General features: G+C 34.0%; 4 protein-coding genes across 5 annotated transcripts; 2 read left to right on the plus strand and 2 right to left on the minus strand.

Moving 5' to 3' along the window:
• Positions 1-836: 836 nt before the first annotated feature.
• Positions 837-1,933, minus strand: LOC118277920 (cyclin-H). The gene has a single exon (XM_035596941.2). It carries the CDS (start codon positions 1,832-1,834, stop codon positions 857-859), a length of 978 nt encoding a protein of 325 aa, XP_035452834.2. The 5' UTR covers positions 1,835-1,933; the 3' UTR covers positions 837-856.
• Positions 1,934-2,425: 492 nt separating this feature from the next.
• LOC118277948 (ras-like protein 2) lies at positions 2,426-10,055 on the plus strand. Its single transcript, XM_035596982.2, has 4 exons — positions 2,426-2,656; positions 2,888-2,975; positions 5,050-5,261; positions 6,442-10,055. Exons 1-4 carry the CDS (start codon positions 2,552-2,554, stop codon positions 6,637-6,639), a joined length of 603 nt encoding a protein of 200 aa, XP_035452875.1. The 5' UTR covers positions 2,426-2,551; the 3' UTR covers positions 6,640-10,055.
• A 1,101-nt stretch (positions 10,056-11,156) lies between these two features.
• Positions 11,157-13,827, minus strand: LOC118277946 (ATP synthase subunit b, mitochondrial). Its single transcript, XM_035596978.2, has 5 exons — positions 13,663-13,827; positions 12,937-13,078; positions 12,304-12,502; positions 11,699-11,887; positions 11,157-11,399 (listed from the first exon to the last, which is right to left on the minus strand). The coding sequence occupies exons 1-5, from the start codon at positions 13,688-13,690 to the stop codon at positions 11,223-11,225; spliced, it is 735 nt and encodes a 244-aa protein (XP_035452871.2). The 5' UTR covers positions 13,691-13,827; the 3' UTR covers positions 11,157-11,222.
• A 147-nt stretch (positions 13,828-13,974) lies between these two features.
• Positions 13,975-17,798, plus strand: LOC118277947 (uncharacterized). Of its 2 annotated transcripts, none has more exons than XM_035596981.2 (3): positions 13,975-14,137; positions 15,075-15,239; positions 17,697-17,798. In XM_035596981.2, the coding sequence occupies exons 1-3, from the start codon at positions 14,105-14,107 to the stop codon at positions 17,709-17,711; spliced, it is 213 nt and encodes a 70-aa protein (XP_035452874.2). In that variant the 5' UTR covers positions 13,975-14,104; the 3' UTR covers positions 17,712-17,798. The 2 variants fall into 2 exon arrangements, with proteins under 2 accessions (XP_035452874.2, XP_035452873.2); XM_035596980.2 differs by lacking the exon at positions 13,975-14,137 and adding an exon at positions 14,395-14,564.
• The last annotated feature ends 2,377 nt before the right edge of the window (positions 17,799-20,175 follow it).

Raw genomic sequence — 20,175 nt, forward strand, 5'->3', positions numbered from 1 at the left:
CCTTCGGAAAAGCATCGAATTTGACTTAGTTTTCATCATCCCTAATATATTTGTTACATATATGAATGCCATGTACATAAACATAAGTATATTTTTCCAAGTAATTGACAATTTACGAAAACAAATCTAACAATAATGTTACAAGCTTTACTGAGTTTTAGCTAGGCTTGGTTACAATAGGTAGAGGTAGGTAGTTTTTTTTTAAATCTTTATTTATAAAAGTATTGGGGGTTTTGTCCAACAAAGATAAGCCAACCCCTTTGTGTAGAGGTAGTTCTGAAATAAAATACACCACAAAAAGTTCATATAAAATTTATTTAATATCTAGTCATAATAAACTTAAAACTAACATATTTAGATAAGTCCTGCTAATCTAGATATCCATTCTTAATATATTTTTAACAGCTTTAATGATAAAATTGTACTGAAAATGGAAAAGATTCAAATAAAGAGAGATTTATTCATCGCCAGTTTTAAGGAGAAGCTAATATTGTTTATCCAGGTCCAGTAACCATACATATAAATATATAAAATCACAATACTCAATTTATTCTTAATCTTTAAACAGCTACTTTTGTAACTTTATATTTTTTTCAAATAGACAATTAAAATAAATCAACTAAGTACATATAATATATTATGTGTTTAAACTTTATTCTGGCAGTTAAAATATGTGACATAAATACTGAATTGACTTTGCATTAGCATCTTTACATAATATCTGTGTTATCTAAGTTACCCTTCCATTAATAAAAGCTGAATTACATAGGTAATTAGTAGAATAAAAATTTGTTTAAAATTTTTCCATTGACAATAAACTTTAATTTTTTTAAGTGGCATGAGGTTTTAGTCTTGTCTATGATGCTGAAGGTGACAGGACCTGTGTCACCCCACTAGTGTCCAAAGACATCCTACTGGATCCAGTGTGGGGAACATCATCTTCATCCAGGAGTTCTCTCATCCTCCTCTTATAAATCTCACTATCCGGATTATTCTCTTGATTCCTACACCTGTCCAGTTTCTTCTCTATAAGCCTGACCTTCTCCCGAGCAGGACTTTCCACCATTTTCACTAATGACCTAATCTTCCTCACAGCTTCAATCAGCACTGCTAGCTTGTCCTGTCCAGCATCCCTAAACAGCATGTCTGTCACATAGCTGTCCAAGTTCTCCTGCTCCTTGCTAGCTGCATGCAGCACAGCCGCTAGGGCTATCTGTGACGGGGCATACAACAAACAGGCATCTGTCAAAAATACCTTCTCAAGGAACTCGTCAATACCTCCTCTGAGCCGTTCCGGGTTTGCTAGTGAACATCTTGTTTTTATGTCAATTAGGAACCCCTCGACCGGTCGGAATGGATTGTGGATGGTCAAGTGATAGTTCAGTTGTTGCATCAGTAATAATTCATTGTTTAATATAATATCAGATGCTTTATCTCTGTCACCTTTGATATTTGCAACAAATTGACCTATAGACACGTTGAATTCTTCCACTTTACACGCCAAATATACACACGTTGCGAGAATTTCTTTTGGGTGGTAATCCATCGTTGAATTGTAGAGATAAAACCGTTTAAAATAGTGAAATGCCGTGCCGACGACTCCCTTCGGCATGGGCGGACTGAAGCGCTTGCAGAACTCTTTTAGGTGCAATTCGTATTGTTTTAAAAGTAGTCTTTCTTCGTCAGGAGATAAAAAGAAGTTGTACCTTTGATATTCATCGATATGAGTTCCATGTTTTGCAATATAGTTAAGGTTATGCTTCTCACGCAAAATTGCTAGTTCACCTTCGTCGCTGAATGTCCAAAACTTCCTTTGGGAGCTCGTTGAAAACATTTTAGTAGTTTTACTGACTCTTGATGCTTAAATTAAGTACAAATCACCACAACAACAAACACCCCAAACGGCCCCAAAGATTTAAGTTTGATTTGACATTTCATTTCTTTTTTGTCAAAACAAGTCAATGTAGCTTGCTATTTCAAAAAATATTTGATTTATTAAAAATTGATAATCAAACAAAGAAATTGATAATTTGTATGAAAAATTCCTCAGTCCGAAGAAAATATAATGAGGAAGTTCAATAAAATTATAAAAGGCGCACAATTAATGAACAGTAAGTGGGATTTTGTGTTACTTGTTTTTGTGTTTAGAATGGCAACATTTTATCATCTGATTAGACAATTCTTTTTACGCAAAACGATCACAGTTGTTGAGATAAAAGTAAATTTATGTATTTAATTTTAAGAAAATTCTTGTTTTTCCCAAGATATTAATATAAACTTTAGTTAATTAACGTATTGAAACTTTGTTAAAATCTCAAATATCCATGTATTGCAGTTACAGAAATGAATAGTAAGACCAAAATATGTTATAACGGAACGTAGTCGTTCGATTTTATCTCTTTCCCACTTGTTGCGTTCCGCTTTTCTATCTCAGAAATATTTGAGTCATCTTCTAGTAGTGAGTGAGTGCTGCTGATTGTCATAAATTAAAGAAATTAGACTATTTTTATAGTAATTATCATTCAAATAGTTGATATTAAGTGAAATCAAAATGTCTCGACCGGGTGATAGGCCGAACCAAGCCCAAACATACAAACTAGTGGTCGTCGGCGGCGGCGGTGTGGGAAAAAGTGCAATCACAATACAATTTATTCAGGTATTTATCGGCATATTTGCCCGAGATCCGTCTGCGGAACAGATGTTACAGTATCTAAGAGTTTCTATTCTCATTTCTGAGAAACCATCGGATTCTTAAGTAATATAAATGATGCGTTCATGATTAAAAATAGTGTTTGTGAGACAGTCTATGTCAAGGCCTGTTTGAAGGCGACACCGCCCACTGGCGTCACCGCATCTGGTGCTGAATTGGTATTGTTTGATGTTCCAGAGCTACTTCGTGACAGACTATGACCCCACCATCGAGGACAGTTACACCAAGCAGTGTGTCATCGACGATGTGCCGGCGAAACTGGACAGTGAGTACAGCTCTTCATGTTTGTGGTCTCCTGGTGTTCAATATAGTGGGTGGTCAAGTAAACTCATTATGGTGCGTCGTAAATATTTGTGGAGGCCTTGATGTAGCACCTTGTGTTCAATGTTATTGGTTAGTCATAGCTACCTGTTGCAGATGAACAATTTTCTCAGTACTGCAATCTATATTTAAAGAAAAACAAACTTCATTCTCTGATTTAAACATGATGCACTTGGGGTGCTGAGATGAATCACCTAAAACAGATTCTAGTTATATTTGTAGCAAACTACAGAAATATATAAACTTTGCTGTGTAGTTCTAGTAGGTAATGCAATTTATAGTAGACAATGCAAATTCACCAAAATTTCCTCTAAATAAACAGAGCCACAGAACATTATTTTATTAATACTTGAAATACACATGTATAGCATACATTCAGAAATCATAAAATAAATCAATCTTTTATAAGAAAATCATCATCTAAAACAATATCACATTTCAGTATATTCTATTTAAAAACATAATTACTTATTCTTATCAATCCACATACCACTGCACATGGCAACATCTAAATTCAGTATAACATGTAAACACGATGTTTGTACGTAATTATTATCTATGCTATCAAAAACTTTATCACAAGATAAATTATTGTCTGTGATAAAACCTTTATTTTCTTGTTTTCCTACGACTATGGTATTTGTATGAGATGCATTCATGCATATGTAATGTATACTAGGAATTATACAGGTTTCACCTTGTGCTAGTTACCAAGCTTAGAAAGTACTATATTGCTTTTACAAACACATTAAATTATAATAATGTAGTCTGAGATAGATTTGGTGTTCTATAAATAGATTATTTATCAGGTTTCGTAATTTGTTTATAGATACAGAGAGATCTTTGGTGAAATAAAGATAATGCTACTGTAGTATAGTTAGTAGCATTCTTTCTTATTTATTTCATTATACTATAGTAACTATACTATACTAATATTGCTATTTTTAGAAGAAGAATGTTTCTTAAAATCCAGTTTAGAATCAGTTTTGTTCTGCATAGATTTAATGAGTATGCAGTATTGGTTTAATGAGTATTATATTTTATATTATCTCCTTGAAAGCCTTTTCAGCCGAAAGGTAGTCATATCAAGCCTTATTAATCTTCTCCTTACAAGTAGATAAAGGAAAAAAAATTGTATGTTATATAATTTATATAACTAGTTAGAACAAACTTTCTTTTGTTTTGTGGATAATATATTAATATTTTGTGTAATCAATCAATTACAGAGTGATTGATCATCAGGATTACAACATAAGTCCATTAATCAAATACTTAGTAAATAGTTTATTATATGGAACACATATGTAAGTCACATAACAATGTTATATGTTATACACAGGTGTTATAGTGAAGCCATTTTTAATCAGTTATGTAATTAATTAGATAATTTTTCCTATGTAGGCGAGCCACAGCAAGGTCAATGTTGTATTATAATAATGTATGGGAATGGAAACAGTGACAAAAAGTAGCCTTTCACAACATTACTGAAAATTTTAAACATCAACCTTATTACTGTGGAAATGGGTAGACAGAGGTGTAATTATTGAATGTATCAACTACTTTTACCTGATATTATTTTTTATAGTATAAGCTGGTTAAATAAGCTGACGGATCACCCGATGGTAAGCAATCGCAGCCGCTCATGGACACCAGGAACATCAGAAGAGTTACAAATGCGTTGCCGGCCTTTTTGGGGTTAGGAATTCATGGGTTATTGCGGAATCGGGGTTTAATTTGTCCGGTAAAGCCGGCCCGTTCGTGCCGAATTATGGCTCTTCCTAAATCTTTGTCCAAACTTGTGCTTAGCTTGAGCATTTATAATAGCACCAAAAAGGCAGTCATTTAATGATAGATCACCATCAGAATCGCGTGTAACTGTTGGGTGTAAGTTAATTTTCGGCGTGGCGCACTAAGGGAGAGCCTTTATTTTACAGATAATAAGACCTAAAATAATCAAAGACTTAAGAAGCAATCATGAATGTGTACTCAGTTTAATATCTCTATCATTCCTTCCACAGTTCTCGACACAGCTGGCCAAGAGGAGTTCAGTGCGATGAGAGAGCAGTACATGAGGTCCGGTGAGGGTTTCCTCCTGGTCTTCTCAGTGGCCGACCATGCCAGCTTCGACGAGCTCTACAAATTCCACAAGCAAATCCTCCGTGTCAAAGACCGGGATGAGTTCCCCATGCTTCTTGTCGGAAACAAAGCGGATTTGGAACACCAGAGAGTGGTAAGCAGAAGTGATTTTTTTGTCAAATAGTGTTTGTAAAGGTAGAAGTATCGTTTTTTGAAACCAGTTTTGGTTTTTCTTCGCAAAGTCTTTTTTTATTTCAAATAGACCAGGAAGGCACCTTTGAACGTCAAAAATGCCTTCCTTCATAGTGTGGATACACTAACGGCCCTGCCGTATACAATTCGCCTGCGACATATAGACAGATATTTTTTATCAAAAAATATCTAGCCTTAAAACCAATAAAATCCAACCAAGATTTTCTTAATCTGTAGTCGTGCGAAATGCGTGAATAAAGAACATTTTTCATCATTGATGTTAAAGTATCATTGAAACCTTCATAATATTCTTAAAGTAGTAATAAATGAATGATGTCATAGAGTATGTACCGCTAACTAGACAATGAAGACTTGTCCTAAACTAGTAATATAACAGTACACTACAAGATGAAACACACTGAATCTCCTAAACAATCTATAATTATTGCAAAACAAACTACACGTCCCAGATCCTAAGGTTCAAATTTAATAAATGCAAGGATTTAAATTAGTCATAGGAAATATTAAAACCGCAATTATTTCCCTGCTCCGGGTTTTATGAATGACGATTGTTATTGTTTGCGAGTATATATTGTGTTTATGTACTACCTTATATAGTAAACGTAGTAAGCACCGTTATCGTACGCGTAAAATCATTCATGAAAACAATAGCTGTGGAATTACCACAGATTGTAAATATTAAATCTGTAGTACAACTTTCGTAAGAAATATTAATTTAATGTATTATGTTGAACGGCTTACTCGCGTAAGTTTGGCGAGATAACTTGACTAGTTTCAAGCTATGCCAGGAGCTCATATTCATGAGCAGCATTGTGGAACATTTATTAAAATAGAAGTTGTACATACACACCTTTTTTCCTCAAAGGGTTAGGCAGAGGGCTATTTTTATGTGATAGGGCGGAAAATAATCATCACTAATAATATTTGCTAGATAATAGCATCAACATAAATACGATATAAGGTAAATTAATAATTGTTTTACGTCTGTAATGTATATAATTAATTATCACGAGGAAAACAGAGATGAAACCACGCAGTAATAATCTATTTTTGATACATTTCAAAACAAAACATTGTATGTTTACAACACATAATTAAAATAATGATGTAATTTTTTACAGGTGTCCCTGGAAGAGGCACAAGCCTTGTCGCGTCAACTCAAAGTTCCGTACATTGAGTGCAGTGCGAAAGCGCGCATGAATGTCGACCAAGCGTTCCACGAGCTCGTAAGATTAGTGCGCCGCTTCCAAGAGGCCGAGCGCATCAACATCAAGTCAGACTACGGAAGCGGCAAAAAGAAAAGATGCACCATCCTGTAACACTAATTATATCTATGGTGAGATTTGTTCTAAACGTTCTACATTCGAAGTTCGCGCCGTTCCGATGACAGATGTTTTTTTTTTTTCGTTTTTACAAAGATGTTGATTATTTATTTTTTTATTCTAGAGATGTACTGACTATCTATGGTGTGTTAGTCGATTACCAAACAATCCACTATTTGGAATAGCTTTAATTTAGATGTGATTTAGCTCAGTCATAAGCTAAAGAAGTCAGTGAATGAATAGATAGTTTGTACATTTTTGATGAAATTATTCGGGTTGTAATATAATTTATATTTCAAATATTTATACGATACATCTCCATCTTTATCTACTTCATTAGTTTTAAAGTGAATATACCGTCTTCTTATTTTTTTATATTTATTACTTTTTACTCTTTAGCTTATAAGCATAATTTGCTTTCTTTTTGATGAAAAGCACATTTAAATGCAATTCGCCTGTTTTTTTATTTAACTTGATTAAGAATAAATGTGATACACTTCTGTTTATGGTAGTGTTGATTTTTTGCTTGAACTAAAGCTAGAATGTGGCTGGAATTAGGTACAAAAATTGGATATTTAAACAGGGACAATGTTTACACAGAGGATATGCAATAATACATGTTAGGATTATTAATTTGTAGTCATACAGCAAGTGTTAGAATTAAAGTTATTGTATTCAATATTCATAGCTTTAAAGATATTTTTAGAAGCGAGTTTTTTAAGAAAATCTTTAAATAAATAGTTGAAACTTCAACATTATCATAAATAGAGATTGATGTTAATGTAAACACCTGTACGAATATTGCTTTTCTTTCACTTTGGTACTAACGCTCTCAGTGCCATACTTGAGGTATTTTGTGTCAAAAATATTGCGAAAAAATGTTGTTTACTAGTAGTCACATATTTAGAATTCCATAATATCAGTGCAAAATGTAATAGTTGATAATAGGACTTACATTAAGGCAGGGCGCAAACGTGGACGCTTTTGTAGTCTAGTGTCCACAAGCTTCTTTTTGGGGGGATAATCATCCAATGACTTCTCCCGCCTTGGGCGAGACGAGAGGGAGTGTCAGACTATTACTGACTAAACACCACCCCGTTCCTACTCCTGCTTTTCGAGCCGGAGCCCCGGTAAACCCAAGACACAAGACACGATGAATATTTGATTCCTAAAGAACCAATCTGAATAAATTTACTCCTGCGCAGTGCGTATTAAAGTGTCCAATTGCTTCAACTTAGTACATATTATCGATCAAAGTGCATCTGGATACAAAAAGTGTCCACATTCGCGCAGAGCCTATATACATTGGTAGCTAATATGTAATTTGTACATACACAGACACAATTTCAATCTATAATAGACCATCATACAGTGTACATAAAGCACATTTTACTAGTAAAACGGTGCTTTTATAGCTTTATTCTTAGTCGTCATTTAGCACAATAATTTCGTGGGATATAATCCCGAATTGTTTTTTTTTTCTTTTAAGTCGGCGCCAGAATAATCTTTTAATAGGTCTATATTTTTTGTTAGAAATGCGTATTTATTCCGTTTTTTATAATGTGGACGCATATAGCTTTTCGTTACAGATTATTATTTTCTAGATGTTCGTTCAATAACTGTAATAGTTTTAGAACAACCTGCAATGTTGGTTAAATTACAGCTGCTCTATTATTTTTTCTGTTGTACAACTGTTTTTAATCAACCTGCGATGCGTCCATTACTCTTTTTATTGAATAGAAATGGTCCAAAAACATACATTACAAGGTCAATGAATTACACAATTAAAAATGGCATTAAAAATAAAATAAAATTGACTGCAAAAATAATAAATAAATAACATTTTTTAATAAATAAAGTTGCGTAAAATAATATAAAATATTTGTACGTATCGTATATATATATTATGTAATATTATGGACGCCTAGAAACCAAATACTAATGTGTATAAATATTTTTTGTTACTTTATTTTGTCGTTCAATAATTAATTTTAGGTTAGCGGTAGTTGTTCGAATTTAATGTGTCATTTGAATGAAAAATAATAATAAAAACCTACTATTTATACATTACACTTTTTACCCACGAAAGCGTAGACATAACAGAAATTATAGTGAGTCTACTCACATATGCATTAGCAAATAAAAGCTACTATTTTGAGGACTTGTTTCACAATGTCTAGATAGCCGCTATGTATCAGATAACTTTGAATTTAAAACGTAATTTGTATGCACTATCTGTCACATAAGTTTATCGGGCACTTATATGAAGGCGCTAAAAGTAAAGTCGTGGACCTAAAATCGATAGCAAATAAGAGATTTTAACTTTGCCTAATGCCCTTTCCATAAATAATTTTGTTTAAATGATACATTAAATTGATTACAAGCAGTTTGGAAGTTGTATATCATGAGCTATCTGGTTACCGGTAACTACTGACTATGGTTTATAGTGCTGCCAGTATTAAAGAGCACATATACAGAGACAATATAACATCTTGCCGCCATCTTTACATTAGGCGAATATGACATTTTATTAAATGTTTTTGTTGCCAGTCTTACCCCTAACCAGAAAGCTACCATTTTGTAAGTTAATTTTAAAAAGAGATATATATTTTTATATCGTAGTATTGGTTTTTACACATTTTTTGCTAAGCATGTATATTTGTTGGTGCACAACTGATTTTGATATACATATTTACAATGATTTTATATCAAGTTAGCTTATAAAGTATCAGTAGATGTTTTACAATCATTCTTTTAACAGCTTTGTAAAGGAAAATACTGGCTAATATTCCTAAGGACCCGTCTTTATTGAGAATGTAAAAGTATGTTATAATAATTTTATACTGTCAACATTTATTTATTTATTAGCAACTGCTTTAAATATTGTAGTCAGTAACAGTATTTTGTTGTGTTGTGAACTCATACGGTATGTAACTATTTATACTTCGAGTATGCCTACATTAATTTACCACTGGTTCAGTTTCCAATAAACAGTGCAATGGTTTACATAATTATAAATTGTATCAAAAATTGTATTTTTTAGGTTTGGTAGTAAAATCTAGTTTATAACCTAGCAACACTAAACCGAAAGACTTGTAGAATTCGATTTTGAAATATGAGTTTTAATGTGTTGCCATACCAGACCAAAAAAGCAATGATGTAAATAAATTGATATCTATTGTAATATTGAGTAAAAATAACTTTCTTGGTTTATGAAATAATGGTAATTCCTCCAAATATGGCCTCCTAAGGGTTGTTGGGCCTACCATGTAGTTTCCCAGTATGGTGACACAGTGCCGGTGCAATATGTAAGAAGAGCTTTAACTTGTGGCGTTCTATCGCCGTAACCTACTAAAATGAGAACTGTTGTCCAGCTAATTATTGTATTTGTAAAATAAATCATTGTAACATAACCTGGTTTTAATTTTTTGAAACATTCCCTTTTTGTATTTATTTTTATGGTATAAGTCGGTAAACGCAAGTACGTATTCACCGAAAATGAATGGTACAATTTTGCAGAAATACCAGTGTTGTTTTTGCAGGCTGATACAAAACAATATTTTGGACACCCGTAACACCAGGAGCGTTATAAATGCGTTGCCCGCCTTTTGGGAGTTAAGAATTTAAAGGTTGTTGGTGAATCGGGGATTGGAGCGATTAGGAACAGAGCTACCGGTAACGCCACTCACACAACGCAAGCGTTGTTTTACCTCGGATTTCTGTGAGTCCTACCACGGCCTTCACTCCGGTCGAGCCGGCCATTTGTGCTAAAGCAAGGCTCTTCTCCATTTTAGGTATTATTTATAAAGTTTGCGTTATTAATTACGAAAGAATTACAAAAGTTATGTGCATTTCTCAAGCTCTGTAACTGTGTATTGAGAGAAATTGTGGTTTACGATGGGTGGATACCTATCGTAGTACCATAGGTGAGTAGACTGGAAATTCCATGAAAATGTTAAAAAAGTAATCGTAACTACATCTGTGCTAGGTCCCACCCACTTCTTACTATGTTATGAAGTCCAATTTTGAAACAAATTGATGATTTTTTGTAACAACTGACAGGGTAGGACGTCGATGTAATTACATTTATGTTCGGCGCGTGTATTGAAGTGAAGGTACCTCCTTACCTACCTATTTTTTTATTTTTTAGCACCTAATTATGTCAACCTGTCACCTGACACTGGTTGTATAGTCGAGAACAGAATTCGAGACTCAAGAAAAATATGTCAGCAAATCGCTATCATTGATGGGTGGATTGATCATTGTCTATTGGGTGTACGGTTCGAGGATTATGGAACGATAGGCTTAAGCTGTAATGTGAGAGGGGAGAGATAACAAAATGCAATTTTGTTTTCAATATTAAAAAAACAAAACCTGCCACGCACGACTGTTCGCAATGAACTAAAAAAGTACAGAATGAAATAGTCTTCATAATATCGTGTCATTCATAGAGTTTACATTACCGCGGGCGATTATAGAACTTATAATCTAGTAGTAAAATAAAAGTCAAGAACCTAACTCGAACGATGATTTATTACTTTAATCACATATTATATTACATATAAATAAACTACGCGTGTTTACTTCCTGGCGGCCAGCGCGGCGAGGTCGGCGATGCAGCGGTCCAGGGTCTGCTTCTCCTGGTCGGGGGTGATGGCCTTGGTCACGTTGGATACTATCCAGTCCACCATCTGCCTCTGGGCGAGACGGCGTTCTACGTTGGACTTCTCGAGCTGGTAGTCCAGACGACGCTTCACCTGGAATTTGGGAAGATTGGTATGAATAGATGATATTTTTGAAGAAAATAATTATGTTAAAATTAGGTGATGTGAAACTGCTTGAATAGTTCATAGGCGGTCAGCTGGCAATGAGCACGCAATACCAGTCGTTAACAGTACATTGCTGATGTTTTGGATTCCTGTAGCCTAACCCACATGGTGGAAAACCAGTCAAGCGATGTTTCACACAAGTTTTCTGGAGAAGGGATTGAATTACGTCAGCCTGTGATATATTGAACCATGTCTATTGCACATTATATAACAATATTTATACAAACCTCGCTGTAGGCGTTCATGAGACGCTCTCTGTATGCTGCCTCGAGCTGCAGCAGCACATTCTCTTTCTTGGCTTCGATGAGGAGCTCCTGGCCCTGTGCACGCCACTGAGCCTTCTTCTCAGCCTCTACGGCGTCCTCCAGGGCTTTGATAGAGTCCACACGGCTTGAGTTCCATTCATTTTCAATAGTCTGGAATAAACAATATGAACTGAAAATATCTGGATATACATAGTAACTATTTGCACTGCGCAACGTGTTGCGTGTTCGACTCTCACAAAAATCAGTCTGTGTAACATGTATAAGTATTAATTCATGTTCGTCAATCAAGAGACAGAAACCAAAATCCAGTGTTGAAATACATACTCAAAAAGTTAAGAAATGATAATCATGTAAATTGTAAACATTCTGCTGTATATGGTTAACACGAAAATGTCAGTGGAATATCCCATTTACTAATAAGAATCTAATAAGAAGAATCGTAAGTACAGACATCCAATATGATTCCAGAAGAATGGACATTTTAAAACATTTTATTATCACAATGAATGATACTTTCACTCAAACAAACAGATTTTCATTATCAAAGACAACAAAATATCACTTACGTCAACTTCCTTGTCCAACCACGCAGCTAGGCTAGGTCCGAACTTCTTAGCGGCAACAGCGACCATGATGAGCAGTGAGAGACCGGTGTAGTACTCGTGTTCCATTACGTAGATCTCCTTGCTGAACAGGTATGTGGTGAGACCCACACCGAAGGTGTAAGGACCGGTCACACCAGTCTTTGAGTGGAAGAACTGGAACCTGGAAAAATAGGGGTTTTTTTAAGAATATGATTATGAATGTTTCCAGTGCCTATTTAAGGATTTATTTAAATAGAGGCATTGTTTTTGAACTTTGTGGGGATTACTGGTGACTGAGGTTAATGGAGAATTCACCTTCTTGCTAATACCTAGATTTAACACTCACACACATCTTTATTGTACAGACTTTATTATGTAATGTAAATTACTAAGTATACTAGTAAGTAATTAATACATTTTAGTCTAATAAGAATTTATCTTCTATTCCCTCCCTAAAATATATAGTTTTTCAGAAAACTCTTTATATTAGTGCAAACACTGTCTTTCTAACCATTCTGGAATGTATGCATGTTACTATTTAAACAAAACTTCAAAATACAAACTCAACCAAAGTAATTTATGTAGATCAGATAGTATACATATGTATAGTCTCACCATTCTTCTGGGATGAATCCAAGCCTGACTTTGCCGGGCTCTAGTGCTCTGACTGGCCTGGGGAAGTTCTTCTCATCACGGACGCCGGAGACATCAGTGGCGGAGGTCCGCGCGACCAGGGCTGTGGACTGTCTGGCCGCAGCTGTTGATGATGGAAAACTTACTTATAATTTCCTTTTAAATAAGCTTTTATGATTTATGTGCATATTACATTTCTTAATTGTGGTTATAATCGTAGAGTAATCATAAAAATAGTCATATGCCTTATGGATTGATAAGTGCTACATAATTTTGAAATTTTTAATAGAATTTAAATGTTTACTTTACAAAATTTTGATATAAATGGAGAGAATAAAAGGATAATCTAGTCAATAGAATAAAATGTACCATATAAACATCATAATTTTCAAATCTAATAGCAATCAGCTGCAGTGCCTGCAAAATCAATTTATCAGTTGAGCTATAGGTACCCATATTATAGGTTATACCAATTTTGATACGATAAATTTAAGGGACCGAGACGTTCAAACAGCTTAATTTAAGTCCCTAACTCATTATAATCATATACTCCGGCAAATTTTCGCGAAAATAATTTCCACAATCGCGGAGACACCCGTCAAATCAGTGATTACATAAACCTCCGTAACCCAGGGTTAAGGTTAAAAAACTATATACAATTAACACTTTTAACAACTTTTACACGATGTATTAGTTAATTACACATACCTGAACGCAAAGCTACGCGCGATAGCATTTTGTAAATGGAATTTACAATTTATTTCACGAATTTCGACAGTCCCCGAGCAAAATGTACTTTGCGTTAGAGATGTACTGCAGAGGAATCGATTTGAGTCGAACTCAAATTAGTCGATAAAATTTGTACTTCGTAGAAATAATTATGTTGTTTTTATATTAGTGTTAGAATAATATTCTAATAAAATTTGCCCATTAGATGACCTTCTGTTTATTATAATTTTTTGTTCAAAATCAGTTCTTAACTTTTACAAATCTGCAACACCTACTGACCTAATTATTGTTCGCAACCTTGGTCATCATGGCAAAAATCGATTATTAACTCAAACGGGCAGTGTATATTTTTGTTTATTTACTTCAATAAACTGCATTTTTACTATTTTTGTACAGCATAGCTGCAAGTGTTTGCTTAGAAATGGCAAATATGCATTGGATCTGGCAGCGGATGGTGAATTGAATTGTTTTTCTTACCATTTTGTTACTGCGTTGTATAATCAGCATTATTGAAAGCATTTTATTTACTTTCATGTTCATATCGACAATCATGTAACATTTTAGAACTGACAGTGCTAGATATTGTTTATTTTTCAATATAAAATCTATAAATAATCAGCCAGTAATATTTCCCAAAAGTTAGAGAATAGTATCGATTTTTGGACGAAACTTGTTCCATCGTTACGTTACGTTACTGAACGTTCGACTGGCTGTCAAAATGTCAATGGCGATAAATGATAAATGACGTTTGTGATATTGATAAGAGACTTTCGATTGTAGTTTTTATGTTTTTTTGTTGGAAAAAATAACGTTTTGTTAAAATGGGGATATTCACATCCTGCTGTAAACCTTCAGCTTCTGAAGTGTTGACTCCAGACTCCGTAAGTTTATATCTATGGATACGTTTTCCAACTGGAATTTTTGTTTTTACTGGAACGGGTAGGAAATGCCTTAGAAGTAACAAAACTTGTTTTTTATTGCAACATATTGCGTTAATTTAGAGACAGACGTTTGAGTCAAACATCTTAATGTGTGTAGAGTTCGTATCAAGTATGAATAACTTTTCAAAAATGCATTATCATTTTGTTCAAAATAATAACAAAAACAATGGCTACCAGTAAAACTAATTTCACAGAAATTCAGATTTTTGTTATTATTTATGCCACAATAATATCGACCGTTGAAAGGCTAAGCGACATTTTTTTTTTCACACATCATTTGATGGAAAAAAATTCACTGATTCCGAATATCGCATATAATACCAAATATAACTCAATGTCGCTTAGATTAGCCAACCATATAACATTCTTTTTTTGTAAAAACTAGTTTACTCATCACTTTAAAGTGATCTACTTTAAGATTGATTTGCTAATTGATGCATTTGGTACTAGGAGACCAGACGTCGGCAGCAGGTCGAGGCGGCGGAGCGGCGCGCTGCGCAGGAAGCCGCCCGCGGGGTGAAGGACCCCAGCAAGGTGATACGCATCCAACAGAGAAATGAAGAAATGGAGAAAAGAGAACAAGAATTGAATAAGCAGGGTGGTGCTAATTTGAGAGTAAGTATTTTTGTCTGGGCTAAAAACATATCAGAAAATATTACATGCTCATTCAAGTAATATATCAAGATACTTAAAATTCAACTTTAATACTAAATAACAAAGTTTAAAATCTGTTTAAGAATTCCATATTCCATTTTTAGGTAGGTTTAATATGCTAGTATACAGGGTGTCCCTGAAGTCGACGTCCAACAGGCACCAGATGATCGGCAAGATTCTAAATGTTATCAGAAAAATATAAAAAAATTCTAAGTCCTACAGTTTTTAAATTACAGTGACTTATGTGTTATCCACGAAAAAGTACACCCCGTGCCAGTCTTTTGACTCTTGTTGCTACAAATCTTTATTTTTTCGTCTGCGGTCTTCCTTACATTATCCTGAATAGTGCTCCAGTAATATGGAATCATAAATTCTTAGCCAACTGCTTTAGATTGGAAAACATTGTTAGTTTTAGAGGAACCAAATACTCTGAATAAAATTTTCACCTTACTTTAAGTGACTGTACTGAATAAATTATGTATGGCGCTAGTAGTGGCAAATTTCACCAAAGTTGGCGCATTTAATAAGGATTATAAAATGGTATAGCACTTTGCAAATTATTTCTTAAATTCGACACAAAAAAAGATTTTTCAACGAAACTCCGTTTCGATGAATTTATTTGAACTTACTCAAAATTCTTCTAGTGTACTCAAATCATACGTTATAACCTCATATGCACTAGACAGCACTTTGCACGCTATTTGTTATCATCATGTTGAAAATCAGCGAGGATCTCTTGTCAAACAATATTGTCGGTTTACCCGTGATTTCGCTTGCAGCATTCGTCGGCAATATTATCGCTAGAGGAACTGGTGTAGTGCATCTCATGCCATCGTACTCGAGCTTCGGCATTTTAGCTGAGCACTGGCTTTTTTGCGCCGTGTTGATTTTTTTTTTAAATTACTGCAATTGCAATGCTTTACTCTGCAATTCCTTGTAACGGTGCAAATAACTCTTTCTCGACAAACTAAAGAATATTTGATGCTTCAACCCGCATTTGATCACAAGGCATGAACACGTAAATTAATCGGAGGATTCACCCATTTCCTTTTTTCTTTTTTTTTGATGGGGATATGACGAGTAAATTGTACGTAAGGGCTCATGTACACCATACCACTACCGCGTCGATATGCTGTATACATGACGCTACCGCGTCCGTTCCTTTTGATTTTACTACACATTTGATAATGTGTTTGATGCACTATGAACATCATATTGCAATCATTCAATATTATTTAGTGAAACATGATACACAACATCAGTTCCTCTAGTAAGTCTAGTAATATTGCCGACGAATGCTGCAAGCGAAATCACGGGTAAACAGACAATATTTTTTGACAAGAGATCCTCGCTGATTTTCAACATGATGATAACAAATAGCGTGCAAAGTGCTGTATAGTGCATATGAGGTTATAACGTATGATTTGAGTACACTAGAAGAATTTTTAGTAAGTTCAAATAAATTCATCGAAACGGAGTTTCGTTGAAAAATCTTTTTTTGTGTCGAATTTAAGAAATAATTTGCAAAGTGCTATACCATTTTATAATCCTTATTAAATGCGCCAACTTTGGTGAAATTTGCCACTACTAGCGCCATACATAATTTATTCAATACGGTCACTTAAAGTAAGGTGAAAATTTTATTCAGAGTATTTGGTTCCTCTAAAATTAACAATGTTTTCCAATCTAAAGCAGTTGGCTAAGAATTTATGATTCCATATTACTGGAGCACTATTCAGGATAATGTAAGGAAGACCGCAGACGAAAAAATAAAGATTTGTAGCAACAAGAGTCAAAAGACTGGCACAGGGTGTACTTTTTCGTGGATAACACATAAGTCACTGTAATTTAAAAACTGTAGGACTTAGAATTTTTTTTATATTTTTCTGATAACAGTTGGAACCTTGCTGATTATCTAGTGCCCGTTGGACGTCGATTTCAGGGACACCCTGTATAAATACTCTGATATCAGACATTACATCACTGTATTGTTCTGATTATCGTATTAAACAATAGTAATTATTATTATCGACAATCAATCAACACAGTCAACTTATAAAAAACAATACCACTATGATTGTAATAAGACGCTGAACCAATGAAATCATAATTCAATAAAACTGTAACAAGGAAGTAGGTTTTTATATTTTCTAAATTAGTTAAATATAGTTATTTGTAGCTGAAGTACAACAAGGCGTAAGGAATAAAAGATTCAGTAGTCACCCTTAGTAATAAAAACGAAATGAAAACGTATTTGGCACTCTGATTGGTTGGGTCATTCGTTCTGGCTAATCAGCAACAAACACACTCTCGTTTCAATATTGTTAAACGCAAAGCAAATTTGTCTTAAAAATATCTTTTTTGTCTTAAAAATATCTTGTTTGTCTTAAAAATATCTTGTTTGTCTCTATTTCGCAGTGGACATCAGGCTGAGATGAGGCTCCAAGTGGGAGCTGTCAGAGCGGTCAGACTGAACCCAAGGAGAAGAATGAAAAATATAAATATAAAAATTGACCGCAACACGGATTTATGCCCCACACCTACACCTAACTTAGATATGTGATGTCATGAAAGTAGGTATGCTAAGAACAGCACTTTGTTTAGAAAACATACATCAGTGCCCTTAGTACGAGTTTGTTTTACATTTAACGAGATCGAAATGTAGGGTGTGTTCGGCGCTCTGATTGGTTGGTCTATTCGAGCCGGCCAATCAGAACGCTGAACGCGCTGCCGTTTTGATTACTTTAAACGTAAAGCAAACTCATAATAAAACTGCTGATCAGTTTGCAACTGGTGTGTAAAGGTTTTTAGGTTTAACCAGGATCACAAATCTATTTAGTTGAGATAATCTATTTTCTAAATATTGAAACACTACACATTAATTTTTCTACGCTGCTTTACCAATGACGTTATGATAATACCATATAATAGAAGTGCTGATCATGAAGGTTGGAATTAGAGGTTTGTTTCTCAGCTTGTATGTAGTCTCGAATCATTCCTAGTAATTATTTACTTACCTCTAAAATACTAATAAACTGTCAAATGTATGTCACTTAACTAATGTTATTTAACTATGACAGGACCAGAAATACAATATAAATAGAAAGTGAGTACTGTTTGAGTATTTAGAAAGAATAGTGTCTTACTACTGTTAAAAGCACAACTACAGCCTTGCACTCTTTCACATCTAGACTGAATATATACATTTGATATTGAACTTTAATGTGTTGTAGTATGGTTGAAAATCATATACATTTGGTTAAAATATCTAAAGAGTTAAGGAGTTTTGAACTCTATGTGTGTAGAATAAGGTTCAGTATTGTATACATTTATCTTGCTTATTCTTTTTCACTTATCTGTCAGCAACTGCAATATAAATAAGAAGTTAATTATTATTATACATATAACAAAATGTAATCTTGTATGTCTGTGAGTTTTTTTGTAATAATATTAAAATTAAATATGTTATTATCCACTCACACAATAAAATGTAAATAGGTGAACTGTTTTCTTTGTCAAATTAAGTTAATTTATATTTAATGTGCTACTCAAATGTATATTAGTTGTTGGCTTGTCTAAAATATTATTGTGAAGGGCTTGTTTCACCACTGTCTAAAGGTTAACACCCAACAAAATGCCATGGATTGAGATTGGTTATTAATATCAGCCATTCATATAATTTTGAAACAAATAAATGTTAAATTGCCTGCTAATTGACTGCACGGTTGGTGCGGTGGCTGGGCAACCGGCTGCTGTGCAACGTATAGTAGGTTCGATTCGGACGGAGCAACACTTTGTGTGTTCCACAAATTGTTGTTTTAGGTCTGGGTATCATGTGTATGTGGATTTGTGTTTGTAAATGCACCTACGACACAGGAGAAAATCTTAGGGTGGGACAAGCTTTTTTAAAAGAAAATTAGATTAACCAAAAGTAGTGAAACAAGTCCTAACTGTTATTTAAGTGTTAATGTTTTGTTTCAAACTATTTGTTTTTATTTACGTTTGTAATAAGTGTATTATATAATATGTTAAATATTGTGAATATTATTATTTTTATGTCGTAGCCACTTTGCGAAATAGTTGATTTTACGAAATGTATGCAAGTCAGATTGAGATTTGTAAACGAGTATTGGAAATATTGAGTGTTATACTTTTTACTGTTATTGAAAACTTACTGCCATACTCAGAAAAAATAATGATCACATAAACTATTCCTTAGTAACGATTTTGTTCCGAAAACAATTGCTAGGGACTGGGTTAAGTAACCATTAAATGACTCTGAGTGTGGCATTAGTACAAAATTGTAGTGTTTTACTGAATTAGAAAAAAGTATTGGCCTATTGTATGAAAAATAAAGTCGGAATCTTACCATAGAAACTCGATGCGACTTCACAAACGATGAATGCGTGAGTTTAAATAGTAAGGGTTCTGACTATTTTATCTAACTTACCTATTGCTCAATATTACGAAAGAAACTAAAGTATTATACAATCTTTTAGACTTAACTTATAAATCAGTATTTTTGCTATACGAAACGAATGTAGAATTTGGCGATGTGGCTACTACATATCTACGCACTGAATGTAATTAATGGTATTTATATTATATTATAATAAAATAAATGTAATTATATGTGTTGGATACTGAACTGGAGTTTTTATCTTATCGCCTTTATATGGACATGAAGGGGACACTATCAGTCATACTTTGTTTTCATATTTTTCACGCAATCTTATTTTGTTTGAGTGTTTTTGATCATGATGTTCTCGTTGCCTAGTGGTCAGAGATTAGCGCGCTTAGCGCCTAGCTAGTCGCTTGGCGTGCATCCTAAGCGCGCAGTGCAGCCGGTCGCGTTCATTTTAGAACGTTCGTTTTACTGGGCTACTCGCTAGGTGAC

Source organism: Spodoptera frugiperda, chromosome 18 (assembly GCF_023101765.2).
Source record: "Spodoptera frugiperda isolate SF20-4 chromosome 18, AGI-APGP_CSIRO_Sfru_2.0, whole genome shotgun sequence".
Lineage (NCBI taxonomy): Eukaryota > Metazoa > Arthropoda > Insecta > Lepidoptera > Noctuidae > Spodoptera > Spodoptera frugiperda.